General features: G+C 42.2%; 1 protein-coding gene across 2 annotated transcripts in view; it reads right to left on the minus strand.

The window, feature by feature from the left end:
* Positions 1 to 15,801, minus strand: part of ACER2 (alkaline ceramidase 2) — a 47,729-nt gene that overhangs the window by 16,206 nt on the left and 15,722 nt on the right. For both annotated transcript variants that reach the window (XM_045562704.1, XM_045562703.1), the window contains exons 2-4: positions 13,405 to 13,519; positions 12,524 to 12,665; positions 2,620 to 2,757 (exon numbers count right to left, since the gene is read on the minus strand). In XM_045562704.1, coding sequence (XP_045418660.1) covers positions 2,620 to 2,757; positions 12,524 to 12,665; positions 13,405 to 13,480 — 356 coding nt within the window. In that variant the 5' untranslated portion in view covers positions 13,481 to 13,519. The remainder of the gene's footprint in view (positions 1 to 2,619; positions 2,758 to 12,523; positions 12,666 to 13,404; positions 13,520 to 15,801) is intronic.

The raw sequence follows: 15,801 nt of genomic DNA on the forward strand, positions 1-15,801 counted from the left end.
AGGGAGGAAGAAGAGAAGAAAAGGAGATGAGTATCTATATTTAAGGCAGAATATTCTACACACAATATAAAAGCACAAAGAGTTTGGGCACAGACCAATGACATGTGGCTGAGGGGTAAGAAGGGATTGAGAAAGGCCTCGGGAAGGAGCTGGCACCGGGGCGGGCACTGCAGGAGGGGCAGGACTTTGCAAGGCAGCGGTGGGGAAGGGCTTTCCAGGGGAGAGAAAGTGGGAGCAAAGACCTAACGACAAGGAAACAAGGAGCCTGTCCAGATTGGTTGGTCACAGGGCACGTAGAAGGAGCCAGAGGAAGAAAAGGCTGTAAGGGAAGTTTAGACAACGATGAGCTGCTGAAGGTTTTTGTACACAGATGAGGGAGGGACGTGGCAAAGACTCCTTTGAAAGAAGAGGACTGGAGGAAGAGACCAGTTAGAAAACAAAGGTAACCTGGAGAGGTGTGAGGGTGGGGCAACAGAAATGAGAGGAGGTGACAGATGAGACACTGCAGAGGGACATTTCTCTGAAATTCAGAAATCGTTTGAGGTGCCAGGAGATGAAGGACTCAGTGATGACTGTATGATTTCAAGTTGCATGGACTTGGGAAACAGTGATGCCATTAAAACGATCTGGGAATTTAAAAGCAGGGTTTGGGAAGGGACATTGAGGGATATGGTGGGCAGAGTGGGTAGGGAGCCACGCCAGTGACTGTGAATATTACTGTTTGGGGAACAGCAAGTCCGATGGGGGATGCCCAGCAGGGAGTTGGGAACGTGAGACTGGACTTCAGCAGAGACTACGACGGATGCAGAGAATCATGTAGAGCAATGACAGTGAAACACAAGGGGCTGAGTGGGACCCTCAAAACATAAAAAAAAGAGTCAAAAACAATCTTGGAGACTGCCTACCGTAAGGAAGCAAAGGAGGAGAGTACAAACAGTCAGGTAGAAGGGGAGCCTGGATCACACAGGGTCACAGAAGCCAAGAGAAGAAAATTAAGAGAAGGAGGAGGCTGGCAGTCCAAGGATGGCGAGAACTGAAGAGAAGCTATTGGATTCATAAATTCAGAGGCAGCCTAAATGAGTGCCACCTAAGGAAATAATTTGAGTGCAAAAAGTCATTCCCCTTTTCCTCCCCCAATAACTTCCCTGCATCCCCACTCTGCCCCTACTCCCGCCCCAGCCCCACGCAACCAGGTTTTTGAGCTTTTTAAATTTCCAGATGCCCAGGCCTCTGTCCTAGACCACCAAAATCAAAATCTTTGCATAGGCAGAACTAGCACCTGTACTTGCAAATGGACTCCCTGGGTGCTTCCGAGGAGTCTCCTGTCAAGAGCCATGGTAGCTGGCACTTAGTAGAAGTCAGCAAACATTTGTTGAGTGAGTGAGTAAACAAGTGAGTAGATAGATTTGAGGTTGCTAAGAACACTTCTGGCTCTAACAAGTAATACTAGTGGTGAAGCAGAAAGTTAATTTTTTTAAATTAAGGATATTAGAGGGTAGAGGCTGAACCTTTTGTTATTTATACAATTATTTGCTTTTCTACTCAAAAGGACTCACTGCCATTGTTATTCTTCTAGGACCAACTTCAGTCTATTTCTGATAAGAGTCTCTTCCACCCTCGGTCCTTGAAGGCTGCTTTAAGAAGCCAACTATATCAGATGTGACAACATCCTTTGGCTGCAAGACAACAAATTCAAACACTGTACCTCTTCAACTGCCTTTGACCATGCCTGTTATTGCTGGCAATAAAAGCAACCCCCGGAGACAAAGCAATTGGAAAGAATGTCTACCTCCTCTTAAAACAAAGAGAAGAGAAGCTGACTTAACACTTTACACAGAGCAACTACCACACAAAACTTCAATTACAAGACTTCAATTAAGACACTCAGTGTCCATAATAATGAGAAAATCACGAATTAAAATGCATTTTTAAAGTAGTTGCAAAGAAAAGGAAGTGTTTTCAAAGAGTATTAAAATAAGGGCAGTGATGAGATATATTTTAGTTGAGCTACAAGACAGTCATGTACCAACAAGTGTTAAAGTAAAATGTTTCTGGATATCAATCTGAAGTTTGAGAATACAACTTCCCAAAGGAAAATGCTAATGCAAATGGCAAAGGCTTTACCTGGTAGATCGTACACGCAACCCTAAGCCTCAGAGAAACTCATGGTCAATGGTAGTTCACGTGAAGTTAATGTTTCCTTGTCTATAGAAATTCATTTTCCCTGTCCCTTTCCTCTTTTTCCTTGTGTGTGTGAATGCAATAACCTCCTCAGGACTTTACTTTTCTCCACATTCTTCTCACATGGATAAATCTATCCTCCTTTCTACAGAATTAAATCTAGGCATCTTGGTCTAGGTGCTGCGATGTTCCTGCTAAGCTAGCTCTTGATCATTGGGATGCACTGCAACCACTAAACAGCTGTTCCCCTCTTTCTGAAAATGAGATCATTAACATTTTGAACTAAACCATCAAACCTGCTTCCAATCCAACAGTCAGCAACTAACTCTTCATGAAAATAAAATTCCTCTTCCACTTGAAGGCAGCCAAGGTGCCCAGAGCTGGTGTGTTCCCAGCACAGGGACGGCCTAAGGGGTAGGCAGGAATAATGGCACCCACCTTTTTAGCTCTGCAATGAGCAGCACGGTGCAAGGAACTCCCAGGGTCATCAGAGAGATGTTGTTGATGGCAGGCTTGACAAACGCCAGGCATGTTGTAACTGCAGACAGGACACAGACCACGGCCTTGAACCTGCCCCTGAATCGGTGAAAGCAAAACCAAATCCATTAGCAAAGGAGTTCTTGTTTGTTGGTTTGCTTAATGTTGGCAAGGTACAGGCACTGCTAGAGGTGCAAGGTGAGAAGAAATTCTGCACTAAGTACCAAGGATCTAAAAACCACTCTCACTCGCTGGCTCAGGAATTCCACTTCTAGGAATTTACCCTTAGGAAATAACCAGAGATTTTTTAAAATATTTAGCCATGAGAATGGTACAATTAGAATCAACCTAAGTCTCTGAGGGTGAGATATGGATAATTGTTTTCTTGGTGTGATTTTTCTGTATTTTTTCAGATGTTCTACAGCAGGGTTTTTGACAAACTCTTTCTGTAAAGGGTCAGACAATAACTATTTTAGGTTTTGCAGGTCTTCAGATCTCTGCCACAGCTACTCAACTCTGCCATTAAGGAGAATAAGTAAATGACTGGACATAGCTGTGTGCCAACAAAACGTGATTTGCAAAAACAGGACCCATTTGGCCCACAGGATGTAATTTGCCAATCCTTGTTCTATAAGGTGAACATGTACGACTTTCATAAGAAAAAGAGACTATCGATAAACCATAAAGTTTCCTAGTTCAAAAAATGTGCTATGTGTCTAGCATACAAAATTAAAAGTCTTAAGAAAAAAATTCTAGTATCATCAATATTTACTGACAATCCAGAAGTCCAGTATGGATTAGAATTTGGGTTGACAACTTTTTGACATGACAAATCTTAGAAAATAATTGATACTATCCCCACACCCTTCAGTGGAGGTCATTTCAGTAGAAAGAGCCAGAAGTGGCGACGTGAGACTGCACATGCTCCTTCTTCTCTGCCTGGGACCCTATTTCCTTATCTATAAAACAAAAAGCTGGACTAGATGATTTCTAAGGCCTCGTGCATGACTTGAGTTTAGGGGCACATGATTTTCCTGTTTCTGTTATTTCTCATTAGCACAATTTGCTTTGGTCAAGAGCCCTGGAACAGGTCACAGCTGGGAAACTCATTTGAATAAAATTCCATTATAATGAAATCAAAGAGTATTGAACGTTCAAAATACAAATTTATCTCTTAAACAGGAAAGCCATTTATCATCAAGGCACAGGAAATCATTGATCAAGCTGCCAACTCTCTGACTGGAATGAACAGGAGTTGTAGCCCTGAACTTCTTACCAGAGGAAAAAATATATTTGGGAAAACATCCAGGCAGCAAATCCTCAGGGGAATTGTGTTTTTCTCTCGGCCTTGGCTGGTGTGCACCAGCTACTGGATGAAAGGCTGCCTGCCCCAGCCGGAGGACAACAGCCACAGCCCATCATGTGCAGGGCCCGTGGGGACCCACAATAACCCTCTCACCGGGTTTGAGGTTCTGCGACCCATGCCAAGAGATTTGGTCTTTTTCAATTGGAAGAACACATAATCAGAAACTTCCAAAGTGCATCACCTCTCTTGTACCCAAAGGTTTAGGATTCAGGTACCGGTTAGAGAGTGATTAAAAGCACAGGTGTTCCAGTGAGACCAATGTGTGTTCAAATCCTGCCTCCACCATTTAGCAGCTGTGGGACCTTTGGCAAGTGACTTAAGTCTTTGAGCCTTTCCCATGTAAAAATTAAGGCATCTGCCTCACGGTGCTCTTGTAAGCATTAAAGTACTTAGCAGCGCCCGGTATGTGTCATGTGCTAATAAAACCCGTTATTATCATTATCCTTACCATCATTTTGAGAGTAATATTAATATAATTTTAAATATTATTTTTGTTGATAATATCACACTCTGGGAAAAAATCTGACTGAGCTGCTGTTGCAATCACCAAAGGCTCCATACAGTCTTGCCAAACAGTTTAGAGGCAGCAAGCTTGATGAAACGGGCTTTCCTTAGGGAGACCATCCGCAGACACCTCCCCACGTCGCGTCCAGAGGGTGGGGAGGAGTGTGCTGGCCAACGAGGGCATCCTGTGAACACACGATTCTGCAACCAGCATAAACAGAGGTCACGTGGCCAGCAGAGAGCCAGCCAGCCCGGCAGACCCTAGAGTCACCAGAGGCCCTTGGTACAAGACAGCTAGAAATAGCCAGGAGCAAGGGGCCCCAGCTGGGTGTTTGCTACACTGTGTTGAGACAACCCCGACTGCAGCCTCTGGTCCTGTTTAAACCTTCCAGCCCATTGTGGTCTCACACTGAAACACAAGGTCAGGGAACCCTTAGTAGCTCCCCTTCTTCCTGTATTCTCCAAACCAAAACCTAGCAACCCGATACTGTCATAATATTTTATAATAAAGCTGTTACTGTTGTTATCATTAGCTATCCTTTAAAGCAGTGGTTGTCAGCCCTATCAGACCCATGCCCATTTTTGTATCAGATATTTGGTAATGTCTCTATTACTCTTCTGAAATGAAATGGGATTTATGGATGGCAAAGCCTTCCATCACTGTGACCACCAAAAACATACCCACAAACTTCCCAGATGTCCTGTAAGAGCTGGAAATGTCCCTGGTTATGACCCACTGCTTTAAACTACCCTTTAGACAGCCTGGACGACATAGTGAGACCCCCAGCTCTAAGAAATAAAAAAACAAAACACTAGCTAGGCATGGTGGTGTGCGCCTGTAGTTCCAACTACTTGTAAGGCTGAGGCAGGCGGGGGGTGGGGGGATGGCTTGAGCCCAGGAGTTCGAGACCAGCCTGGGTGATACAAAAAAATTTTTTAAAAAGAAGCTACCCTTTAGGGACAAAGCATCTGATCCTAGAAGAGACCTCAGAGAACTCATCAACCCTGTCATTTTGTAAGTAAGGCACTAAGGCCCAGAAGGTTTAAGATTCCAGCCCCAAGTCATCCAGCAAGCAAGCTACGGGGCGGGCAGGTCCCAGCTGGCTCCCTTGCTATTCAGGATTCAAAAACTGAATTGGATCATAAAGTGAGGGATGTCCCTAGACTTTGTAGAGGCACAGTCATAAAAAGCAGAACAGTATAAATTCTTTAAGAAGTAGATAAAATTACCTTTTAATAGTTCTTTTTTCTTATTCTTTTCTTAAAACAAAAATATCTAGAAATTATTAATAACCATCAACAGCTGAATGTATGTCCTGAAGACTCTTGGGACATTCTAGGCAAGATGAAAGAAAGCCCTTCTTCTTAAACCTACCAAATATATCCTAGTGACATAATCAACATTAATAATTTCCCTGTTCTAGAAATCTTTATCTTCCAAACACTTGCCCATATTGGCCATCCATAATAACTGCTGGCACTATTGAGTCCTTATTCTGCATGAGGCACTGTACTATACACTTTATGTAATTTTCCCATTTATTTCTGACCCCATGAGGTAGATACTTATCATCTCTAGAGATAAGCAAAATGAGGTCCCAGAGCTTTTTTATGTTTTAAAAAAGTGGATTATTATTCGAAGCCATGTCTGTCTGATCCAAACTCAGCCACCACACTCTTCTCCAGAAATCTGACACTGGAACAAACTTTAATATGTGTTTAGAAATATTCCAGCAAACTCTAGATCACTGGAGGGAAAAAAAATGGAGATAAAGGTAAGTTCAGGCAGCTAAACCAGACAATCCTTAAACTACAGATATCCTGGTTTTGACATGAATTCTTTGGTCTGGCCTGCCAGTTCCCCTGCAGAACTGCCACCTGTCCCACGTCATGGGCAATAAAACGCACACAAAGGGGTTTGGCCTTCTTGCTCTCTTTTTGTCACTGGAAAATTGAAGGTGTACAAATAGAGCTGAAATCCTTGTTTACTTTTCCCTTAACATGCACCTTTTCTTTCTTTGCTCATTAAAATTTTCAATGCCCATTCTCGCCTTCAGTTTGCACGCGTATCTCAGAAATGCTAGGCAGAAATCTCCTCCAACGCCATTGGTAGTAAGGACAGCTAACTCTGACGGAGCACTCACCATGACACTGTGCTCGGTGCTCTGCAGGATCATCTCAAAGAACCCCGAGGTGAGTACTGTTATTTACCTAATTTGACAGGTGAGGAAATAGACTCAAGTGACGGTTTATATGCAGTGGAGCTAAGATCCAAAGCCAGACAGTTTCCCAAGCCAGGGATATACACGTATATGGTCCTCTGTGCCTCCAAAGGACTCCCCACACTGAGGACAGAGCCACCACATCTTCACGTCTTCCCCAGAGAAAGGCTGCAGGGCGCTGGCGATGCAAAGTCCTGAATGGTCAAGACACCTCTGCCTCACGGTATGTTTCCATTATCAAAGCTGTAAGCTTTAATTACCAACGTCATCCCCCCATTTTCTTCTCTCCTGCTCATAACATTATTTTCCCTACCTCTAAGAAACAATAAAGGAAGAGAAAAAGAAAGGTTTTCTGTAAAGAACACATTAAAAACTGCCACTTGGGATTTCAACGCAGGCCTCCAGAATGCCATACACAAATCAACAAAACCTTCATTCCCATTTCTTCAATTTCTCACTCAGATTTCAGGACTTGAAAGAGCAGATCTAAGAGAAAAGTGGTTCCTCAGCTCTCAACACACACCAGGCTCAGGGAAAACACAGAAGTGACTGGTGGGCACCTTGGGAACTGCAGGAAAAGCCAAAAGGTCAATGGTTTGTTTTTCAGGCAGAGTCAAAAAGCCCCTGCCTGCAAAACCACCTCACGTCCCTGCCTCTTGCCCTCCACCTCTATATACCCCTGCCCTCACGCCCTCACGCCCTCCCTCACCTCCCAAGACTTCCCCTGAAGCTGAACAAGGAAACGAAACAATAAGACTAGAAACTGGACACAGCCTAAACCAATCTGGCCACGTTTTAAAGCACACTTTCTCAAAGGCTTCAGGAAGATGGAGAACCACATTTCATCTAAGACCACAAACTTCTACTCGTAAACAAAGCTCTCTTTCTCTCTCTCACCCTCTTGCTCTCTCGCTCTCTCTCATTTTTTGATAAGTAACCTTCTTGAGGGTATGTCTATCTGCTCGACCACACTGGAAGATAATACTGTTTAATTCAAATCCTGCTTCCTTGGATAAAGACTACACAGCTAATCCACTTAAAGTATGTTTTCTCCCTACTTCATTTAAAAATAAATTTTTAGTATGCAAAATTAACATGTGTGCCTTGTGTAAAAAGAAAATTCGACCAGTTCCAATTAAAGGTAAAAGTGGAAGCTCCTCTCCACTCCAATGTTCAAGAATAGCCAATGGCAGAAGTTTGGTGTTTTCACCTGCCAGGCATTTTTGTGCCCGTACAAAAACATATACTTAGAGTTTAGTTCGTTCGTTCTAAAATTAGGATATCACACACACACACAATTCTATAATGTGCTTTTTGCAGCCAACGTTTTTCACAGATACTTTCCACTTCTGTCCACAGAGTGCATCCTTAGTCTTTAACAGCTGCGCAGCTCCTGTTCCTTTTCAGAATACCAGGAAAATTGTAATAAATTCTTTCATTTTCCTGGCATAATTCTTCCCTGGGCACACACAGCTTGCTTCACTGAATCCACATTTTTAGACTATTATCCATATATATATATATATATATATATATATATATATATATATTTTTTTTTTATGAAACAGTGTCCTATAGAGCAGCAGTCCCCAACCTTTTTGGCACTAGGGACCAGCTTCATGGAAGACAATTTTTCCATGGATGAGGGAAGGGTGGAGAGGATGGTTTCTGGATGATTCAAATGCATTACACTTATTGTGCACTTTATTTCTATTATTATTACATCATAATCCACAATGAAATAATTACACAACTCACCATAATGCAGAATCAGTGGGAGCCCTGAGATTGTTTTCCTACAACTAGTCGGTCCCATCTGGGGGTGATGGGAGACAGTGACACCTGAAGTGTGTTGCTTATATCCAGTCTACTCCATAATCTCATTTTGGTTGCTGTCACTGCAGAAAACCCTACTTCACAAAGATAGGATGCTGGAAATGGAAGCAGGCTTTTCAGTGCTTTTGTGGCACTCTCAGGATATTCTGCCTTGACTTTAATCCAGAACGTATGGAGATTGGAAGTTGTCTCAAACATACTTTTAAGGCCACCATCATCTGCAATCTCAAGCAGTTGATCTTCTTCTAAGGATCCTCTTCTAAGGATCGACAAAGTTGATTCACCTGGCTTATTCACAAACGGGTCACAGATCCATTCCTTCCCAGTCCAGGGGTCTTTTGTGCTTGGGCAGTAATGCTCCAACTCTTTTGAAAGCTGAGATAGGTGATCATGCACCAGCTGGGAGAAAGATGGCCCTGGCTCAATCTCTTTCTAAATCTCCACTGTTTGAAACATGTCAAAAATCCCAATGTTCACTTGTCACCCCCATAATTCCAGTTTGGCTTTGAATGCAGCCACTTTATCTGCCAACTTGAACACTTTATCTGTCGTTCTCCCCTGAAGTGACAGATTGAGTTTGTTGAGCAGGCTCTATATGTCGCACAAGTAAGCGAGTTTTGCAACCCATTCTGTGTCACTGAAATGTGCTGCCAGTGGTGACTGCTTTTCTAAATGAAATCCCTGGAGCAGCTCTCGTAACTCAAAAACTCTAGCCAGTGATCTACCTTTAGAAAGCCATCTCACTTCTGTGTATAAGAGAAGACATGTGGCCGGGTGCAGTGGCTCACGCCTGTAATCCTAGCACTCCGGAAGGCCGAGGCAGGTGGATCGTTTGAGCTCCGGAGTTCAAGACCAGCCTGAGCAAGAGTGGGACCCCATCTCTACTAAAAAATAGAAAGAAATTATATGGACAACTAAAATATATATATAGAGAGAAAAAAATTAGCCAGGCATGGTGGCGCATACATGTAGTCCCAGCTACTTGGGAGGCTGAGGCAGGAGGATCGCTTGAGCTCAGGAGTTTGAGGTTGCTGTGAGCTAGGCTGATGCCGTAGCACTCTAGCCAGGGTGACAGAGTGAGACTCTGTCTCAAAAAAAAAGAGGAGACATGTGTGCTTGGCATCCATCTCCTCACAGAGCTGTGTGAACAGATGTGAGTTAAGGGCATGTACTTTAACGTGGTTGATAATTTTAATCACATCCTGCAAAACGTTGTTCAGTTCAGGTGACATTTTTCTGCTAGGCAGCATTTCTCTATGGACGACACAGTGCACAGATGCACATTCAGAAGAGATTTCCTTGACCCGAGTAGTGAAACCAGAAAGCCATCCAGTCATGGCAGCGGCCCACTCCGTGCATCCACTGACACAAAATGACCAACTCAGTTTTCCTGATATGCAATCATTCAAAGACTTGAATAGTTCTGCAGCTGTGGTGTTGGTTGGCAACAAAAGTGCACATAACATACCCTGGTGCACATCCTCCTGAAAAATATATCACACAAAAACATTGTTGCCTTGTTATCAATATTAGTAGACTCGTCAAACTGGATTGCATATCACGGTGACTCAATAATCCTAACAATCATGCCTAAATATCTCTATTTCATCAATTCGTCTAGGTATGGTGCTTGCCAAAAGAAGAACACGTGCTACCTTTTGAACTGCAGCCTCTCCTAAAAGTTCACTGCAAATGTCCTTAGCAGCAGGCAGGATCAACTCTTGATGAAAGTAAAGGGCTTCTTAGCTTTAGCAATGCCATTAGCCACTAAGAATGTTGCTCTCAGTGCAGACACGTTTGATGAAGTGGTGGCCTTCAATAATTGCTTCTGCTCTTCATGTTCACGTTTCTTTCTTTTCAAAAACTGCAAAGGCTTGTCTTTTAATGCAGGGTGCTTGGTCTCTATGTGGCAAAGCAGTTTTGAAGGTTTCATGGCTTCATGGGACAGCCAGTTTCCACATATTATACAAAGTGGGCTTAGAGAATGTGAATACCCATTGCAATGAACCTGTAATTTAAGTAGGACTCTTGGTATTTTCTTTTAAATGCAGCTTTCATTTTGTTGGCAGTCCCAGAGTCTTCTGCCATCTCATCATTGGGTCTTTCCCCTTTTTCAAAGAAGCTCTCCAGCAATGTTTGTTATTTACTCATTTTTGCTAGGGTTAGCTTGTGGGCTTACCAAAACTGTAACTGAGACAAGTGCGCAGTGCAGGAAGGAGGTGTGGATGGAAGTGGTAAATAAAATAATGGGCAGGCCATGCACGGACTAAAATAAGTGTCAGATTCTGACTTAAAGGCTGCCACCAGATGTAGCTTTACAATTGAAGTAAGATGCTCATTTGCCACTATAAAGCCTGCCACCAGTATAGCTTAATTGTCACTTGCCACTCACTGACAGGGTTTTGATATGAGTCTGCAAGCAATTGATTCATTATGGTCTCTGTGCAGTCAAACCTCTCTGCTAATGATAATCTGTATTTGCAGCCGCTCCCTAGTGCTAGCATCACCACCTCAGCTCCACCTCAGATCATCAGGCATTAGACTCTCATAAGGAGCACGCTACCTAGACCCCTCACGTGCATAGTTTAGAGTAGGGTTCACAGTCCTACAAGAATCTAATGCTGCTGCTGATCTGACAGGAGGCAGAGCTCAGGCAGTTATGCGAGCAATGGGGAGCGGCTGTAAATACAGATGAAGCTTCACTGGCTCACCCACCACTCATCCGCCTGCCACTCACCTCCTGCTGTGTAGCTTAGTTCCTAATAGGCCACAGACTGGTACCAGTCCAAGCCCAGGGATTGGGAACCACAGCTATAGAGAAATACATGGGTAATGTGTTCTGGAAACATCTCATCTTTATTATGCTGACTCTCCTCCGTGCCTTCAGATACTATCAAACCTCACATAGCTCCTCAGAAAGGCTTTTTCTGATCAAACTCTAAATCAGCACCCCAAGTCACCATATATACTCTTGCCAGCTTCACTTTTCATCACAGCACTTAGCACACCTTAATATTATATTATTTATTTGCTTGTTTGTTTGTTGAATTATAATCTTCCCAACTTCAGTGTAAGCTCATTAGAGGCAGAGACTGCTGTTTTGTTTACCACGGTATTCTACTACCTGGAAAAATACATAGTAGAAAGTAGGTGTTCCTATCCTGACTTCCAACAGCATAGCTTTGTTTTGTTCATGTTTAACATCCTCTAAATTGAATCATATAGGAACAACAACAACAAAAATAAGTGTTTGAAAATATTTATTGGATGAATAACCACAAACCCTAAAACAACGGATATTAAAATATACGTGCTCCTGAAATTCTGGGTTTCCAGCTTGGAGATATATACAGTATATGAGAGAAAGAGAGAGAGAGAGAGAATGAGTGTGTGTGTGTGTGTGTGTGTGTGTGTGTGTGTGTGTGTGTGTGTGTGTGTGTGTGTGTGTGTGTGTTGCATGCATAACTCTTGTCAGAAGCAAAAAAAAAAAAAAAAAATGCAATTTGAAAACTACAGCATCCGTAGGTCCAAGAACCAACTCATCGGTGTGGATTTTACTTCAGATGTATAAAACTAGTGGAGTTAGATTGCTCTTAAGGAAATGTTCTAGCGGAAAATCAAACATCTTTGAATAACCACCCAGTACTTTTGCCCCCACTGAAGGTCTTTCCACTCTTGCTCACATCAAACAAGGGAGATATTTGACTTTTTGTCCCTAATATTATATAAATTCTTCCCCAAGCATTATTAAAATTTCCTCTTGTATCTGTCAGTTTATTTATACTGTCATATCATAAAAACAACCAGTGGATATTAAAGTATATGATAAGCTCATCACAAGGCTGAGGTCAACCACATGTTATGGTTCTTGGTATATGCATCATTATATTGGATACTGCATCTAGTGGTAAATGCAAAATGTTTAGCACAACCTTACCTGTCATTCCGAAAAATCTTTGGTAGATACCTTCTGGGGAACCACATGGCCAGAGCACACATCAGAACCCAAAGGATTGCAAGCTCATCAAGCATCTGACCCAGGAAACTAAGGGTTGCATGGAAGTAGACGGATCCAATTCCTAGAATAAATTACAACCAATAAAAAAGGTCACCACAGAAGAAGAGACTCACAAATTCAATACACTGCTTAAGGGATGGCCCTTTCACCAACTGCTATCACAACCACCAGATCACTCTATCTCTCTGAAAAAAGAAACTGAAGAAAGAAACTCACACCACCCAGCCATGCAGCCCTCAAGTCTAGAAAGAGGACTTCAACCAGAGCCCAAATATCAGCACATGAGAACTTTAACAACTCCACGGTTACACACACTCTGTCTTCACCCACTGAGCCTTCATGGGAACAGGCAGTACGTAAAACTCAACATTCTCTCATCGCTAAGAATTCCCAACTTGCCTGTAGGAGGAAATGGAAATTATACAAGTATTTCACAGAACAATGAGGGAGCAAACATCTACATTTTTTTCTTTAATTTTAGTCCATTAGAAACCACAGTCTCACCAGAGTTCAATTGCTTCACATGACTTTCTTCAGATGTTCTCATAAAATTGCGCTGGCACAACCCCAATAGCTATTACACAAATGAAGTCTCAAAGGCAAGAAAGTGATAGTTATAGCCAACCTTGTTATCAAGCCCACATTCAAAGAGTCCTTTTGGCGTCAAGCAAGCGGGGAAAAAATTTGCTAAGACGTCAGAGTGACTTGAGTTTACAAAACATTATGTTCAGAGGGGACAGGAAGTATGCGGAATCCCATTTCCTCCCGTTCAGTCCACGTTCCCAAGCGAATCCACTTACCCACTACAACTAAAAGAGTCCATATTAAGTAGATGCCACTGTTGAAGCATGCTGCATACTGACGAAACAAGCACATGCAGATGGGCGGTAAAATGAAAAACAAGACGTTGCTGATCTGGGGGGAAGAATGTAAAAAAAAAAAAAAGATGAATATTAAGTAAAAGGGCAAAAAATAAAGCAGCTTGCTCCAAGTGTGTCCTTTGAAAACTGGGATAAATATAGCCATGCATCTTATTTAAGGTCCTGCACTTTTTTTTTTCTTATTGTGGATATACAACCAAGAAAACTTAAAACTTCTTTAACGACCACACGACCATTTAAGGGGTTCCTTGCTGTCTCTCTGATTGTAGGAGCAGCTATAAAAGCACTGAAATCTATGAAGGGTACCCAGGATCATCTCTTGAGTCAAAGAACCAGTAACTGCTATTGTTTGTCTGTAAGATTAATTATGACGCATTCTAATTTACTTGCATTTACTTTTTTTAAAATGTTTTTTTAAGAGACAGGGTCTTGCTATGTTGCCCAGGCTGGCCACAAACTCCTGGGCTCGAGGGATCCTCCCTCCTCAGCCTTCCGAGTGGCTGGACTACAGGCACATGCCACCGTGTCTGACTGCACTTACATTTTTAAAGATAAGGCCTGTACTAAACAATGGTAAAACAGTTTAATGAAGGGGTAAGAAGAATTAGACACGTTACAGCTCCCAATAATCCTCCACCAGCTAGGCCAGCCTTTTCCCCTGCACCTGCGTGGAGAGGGGACTCTTTGCAGTTTGCCCTTTAGTTGTCCTTTGTCAGCTTTCTCTCCCTAATCCAAACCTGTTTTTAGGTCAAGATCATATTTGAAAGTTTCTTCCCAGCATTAAAATGACATTTTATCATGCAGACTTTAGTGTGCACTTAAGCCTCTCTATTGTCTCCAGGAGCATTCAGGTTTTTTAAAATTTTTATTAATATATCATATTGATTGCAATATATTCAAAATATTGTCATTTGAACATGTAGTCATTATTAAAATATCATAGATGAGATATTTTACATTCTTTTGTCCATACCAAGGCTTTGAAGTTCAGTATAAATTTCACACCTAGAGCAAGCCTCAGTTTGGGCCAGCCAAACTTCCTGTGCTCAGTGGCCCCATGTGGCCAGTGACTGCTGTATTAGACAATGTAATTCTAACCTAGAACCTCACCCCTAATTCCCTAATTTTTTTTAATTTATTTTTTGCTTGTTTTGTTTTGTTTTGTTAGGGACTCATAGCCAGCTTTTTTTTCCTGAATTTTAAAAATTGAGGTAAAACTCAACATAGCATAAAACTAACCATTTTAAAGTTTACAGTCAGTGGCATTTAGTACATTCATAGTGTGTAATCATCACCTCTATCTAGTTCCAAAATGTTTTTGTCACCTCAGAAAGAAACCCCATTCCTGTGAAGCAGTCAGTCCCCACTCCCCCCTCCCCGGGACCCTGCAACCACTAACCTGCTTTTTGTCTCTATGAACTTACTTATTCTATGTCTCACATAAGTGGAATCAAATAATATATAACCTTTTATATCTGGCTTCTTTTACTTAGCATAATGTTTTTAAGGTTCATCCATACCGTAGCATGTATCAGTACTCCATTCCTTTTTATGGCCGAATACTCCACGGTGAGGACGTACTACTTTTTGTTTATCCATTCATCCATTAATGGCTACTGGGTGCTACGGTCTGAATGCATCCCTGCCTCCAAATTCATATATGTTGAAACTTAATCACCAATGTGATAGTACAGTCATATGCACCATTTCAGTCAATAATGGACCATATATATTATTACAATGGTGGACCTATAAGATTATAATGGAGCTTTTATAGTGTATTTTTACTGTACCTTTTCTATGTTTAGATACATAAATACTTACCATTGTGTTAAATTGCCTACAGCATGCAGTACAGTAACATGCTGTACAGGTTTGTAGCCTAGGAGCAATAGGCTGTACCATATAGCCTAGGTGTGCAGTAGGTTATACCATCCAAGTTAGTGTAAGTACACTGCATGACGTTCACAGAACAACAAAATCACCTGACCATGCATTTCTCAGGATGTATCCCCACTGCATGACTGTGTTACGATGTGGGACCTTTGAGAGGAGATTAGGTCATGAAAGCAGAGCTCTCATAAATTGGATCAGCGCTCTTACAAAGATGTGCGAGAGAGTTGTTTGCCCTTTCCACCATAGGAGGGTACAAGAGGCACCACCTTTGAAGCAGGGAGCCCTCCCAGACCCCAAACCTGGCAGTACCTTTATCTTGGACTTCCCAGCCTCTAGAACTGTAAGAAATAGATTCCTTTTGTTATAAATTACCCAGTTTAAGGTATTTTGTTATAGCAGCAGGAATAGACCAAGGCACTG

Source organism: Lemur catta, chromosome 10 (assembly GCF_020740605.2).
Source record: "Lemur catta isolate mLemCat1 chromosome 10, mLemCat1.pri, whole genome shotgun sequence".
Taxonomy (NCBI): domain Eukaryota; kingdom Metazoa; phylum Chordata; class Mammalia; order Primates; family Lemuridae; genus Lemur; species Lemur catta.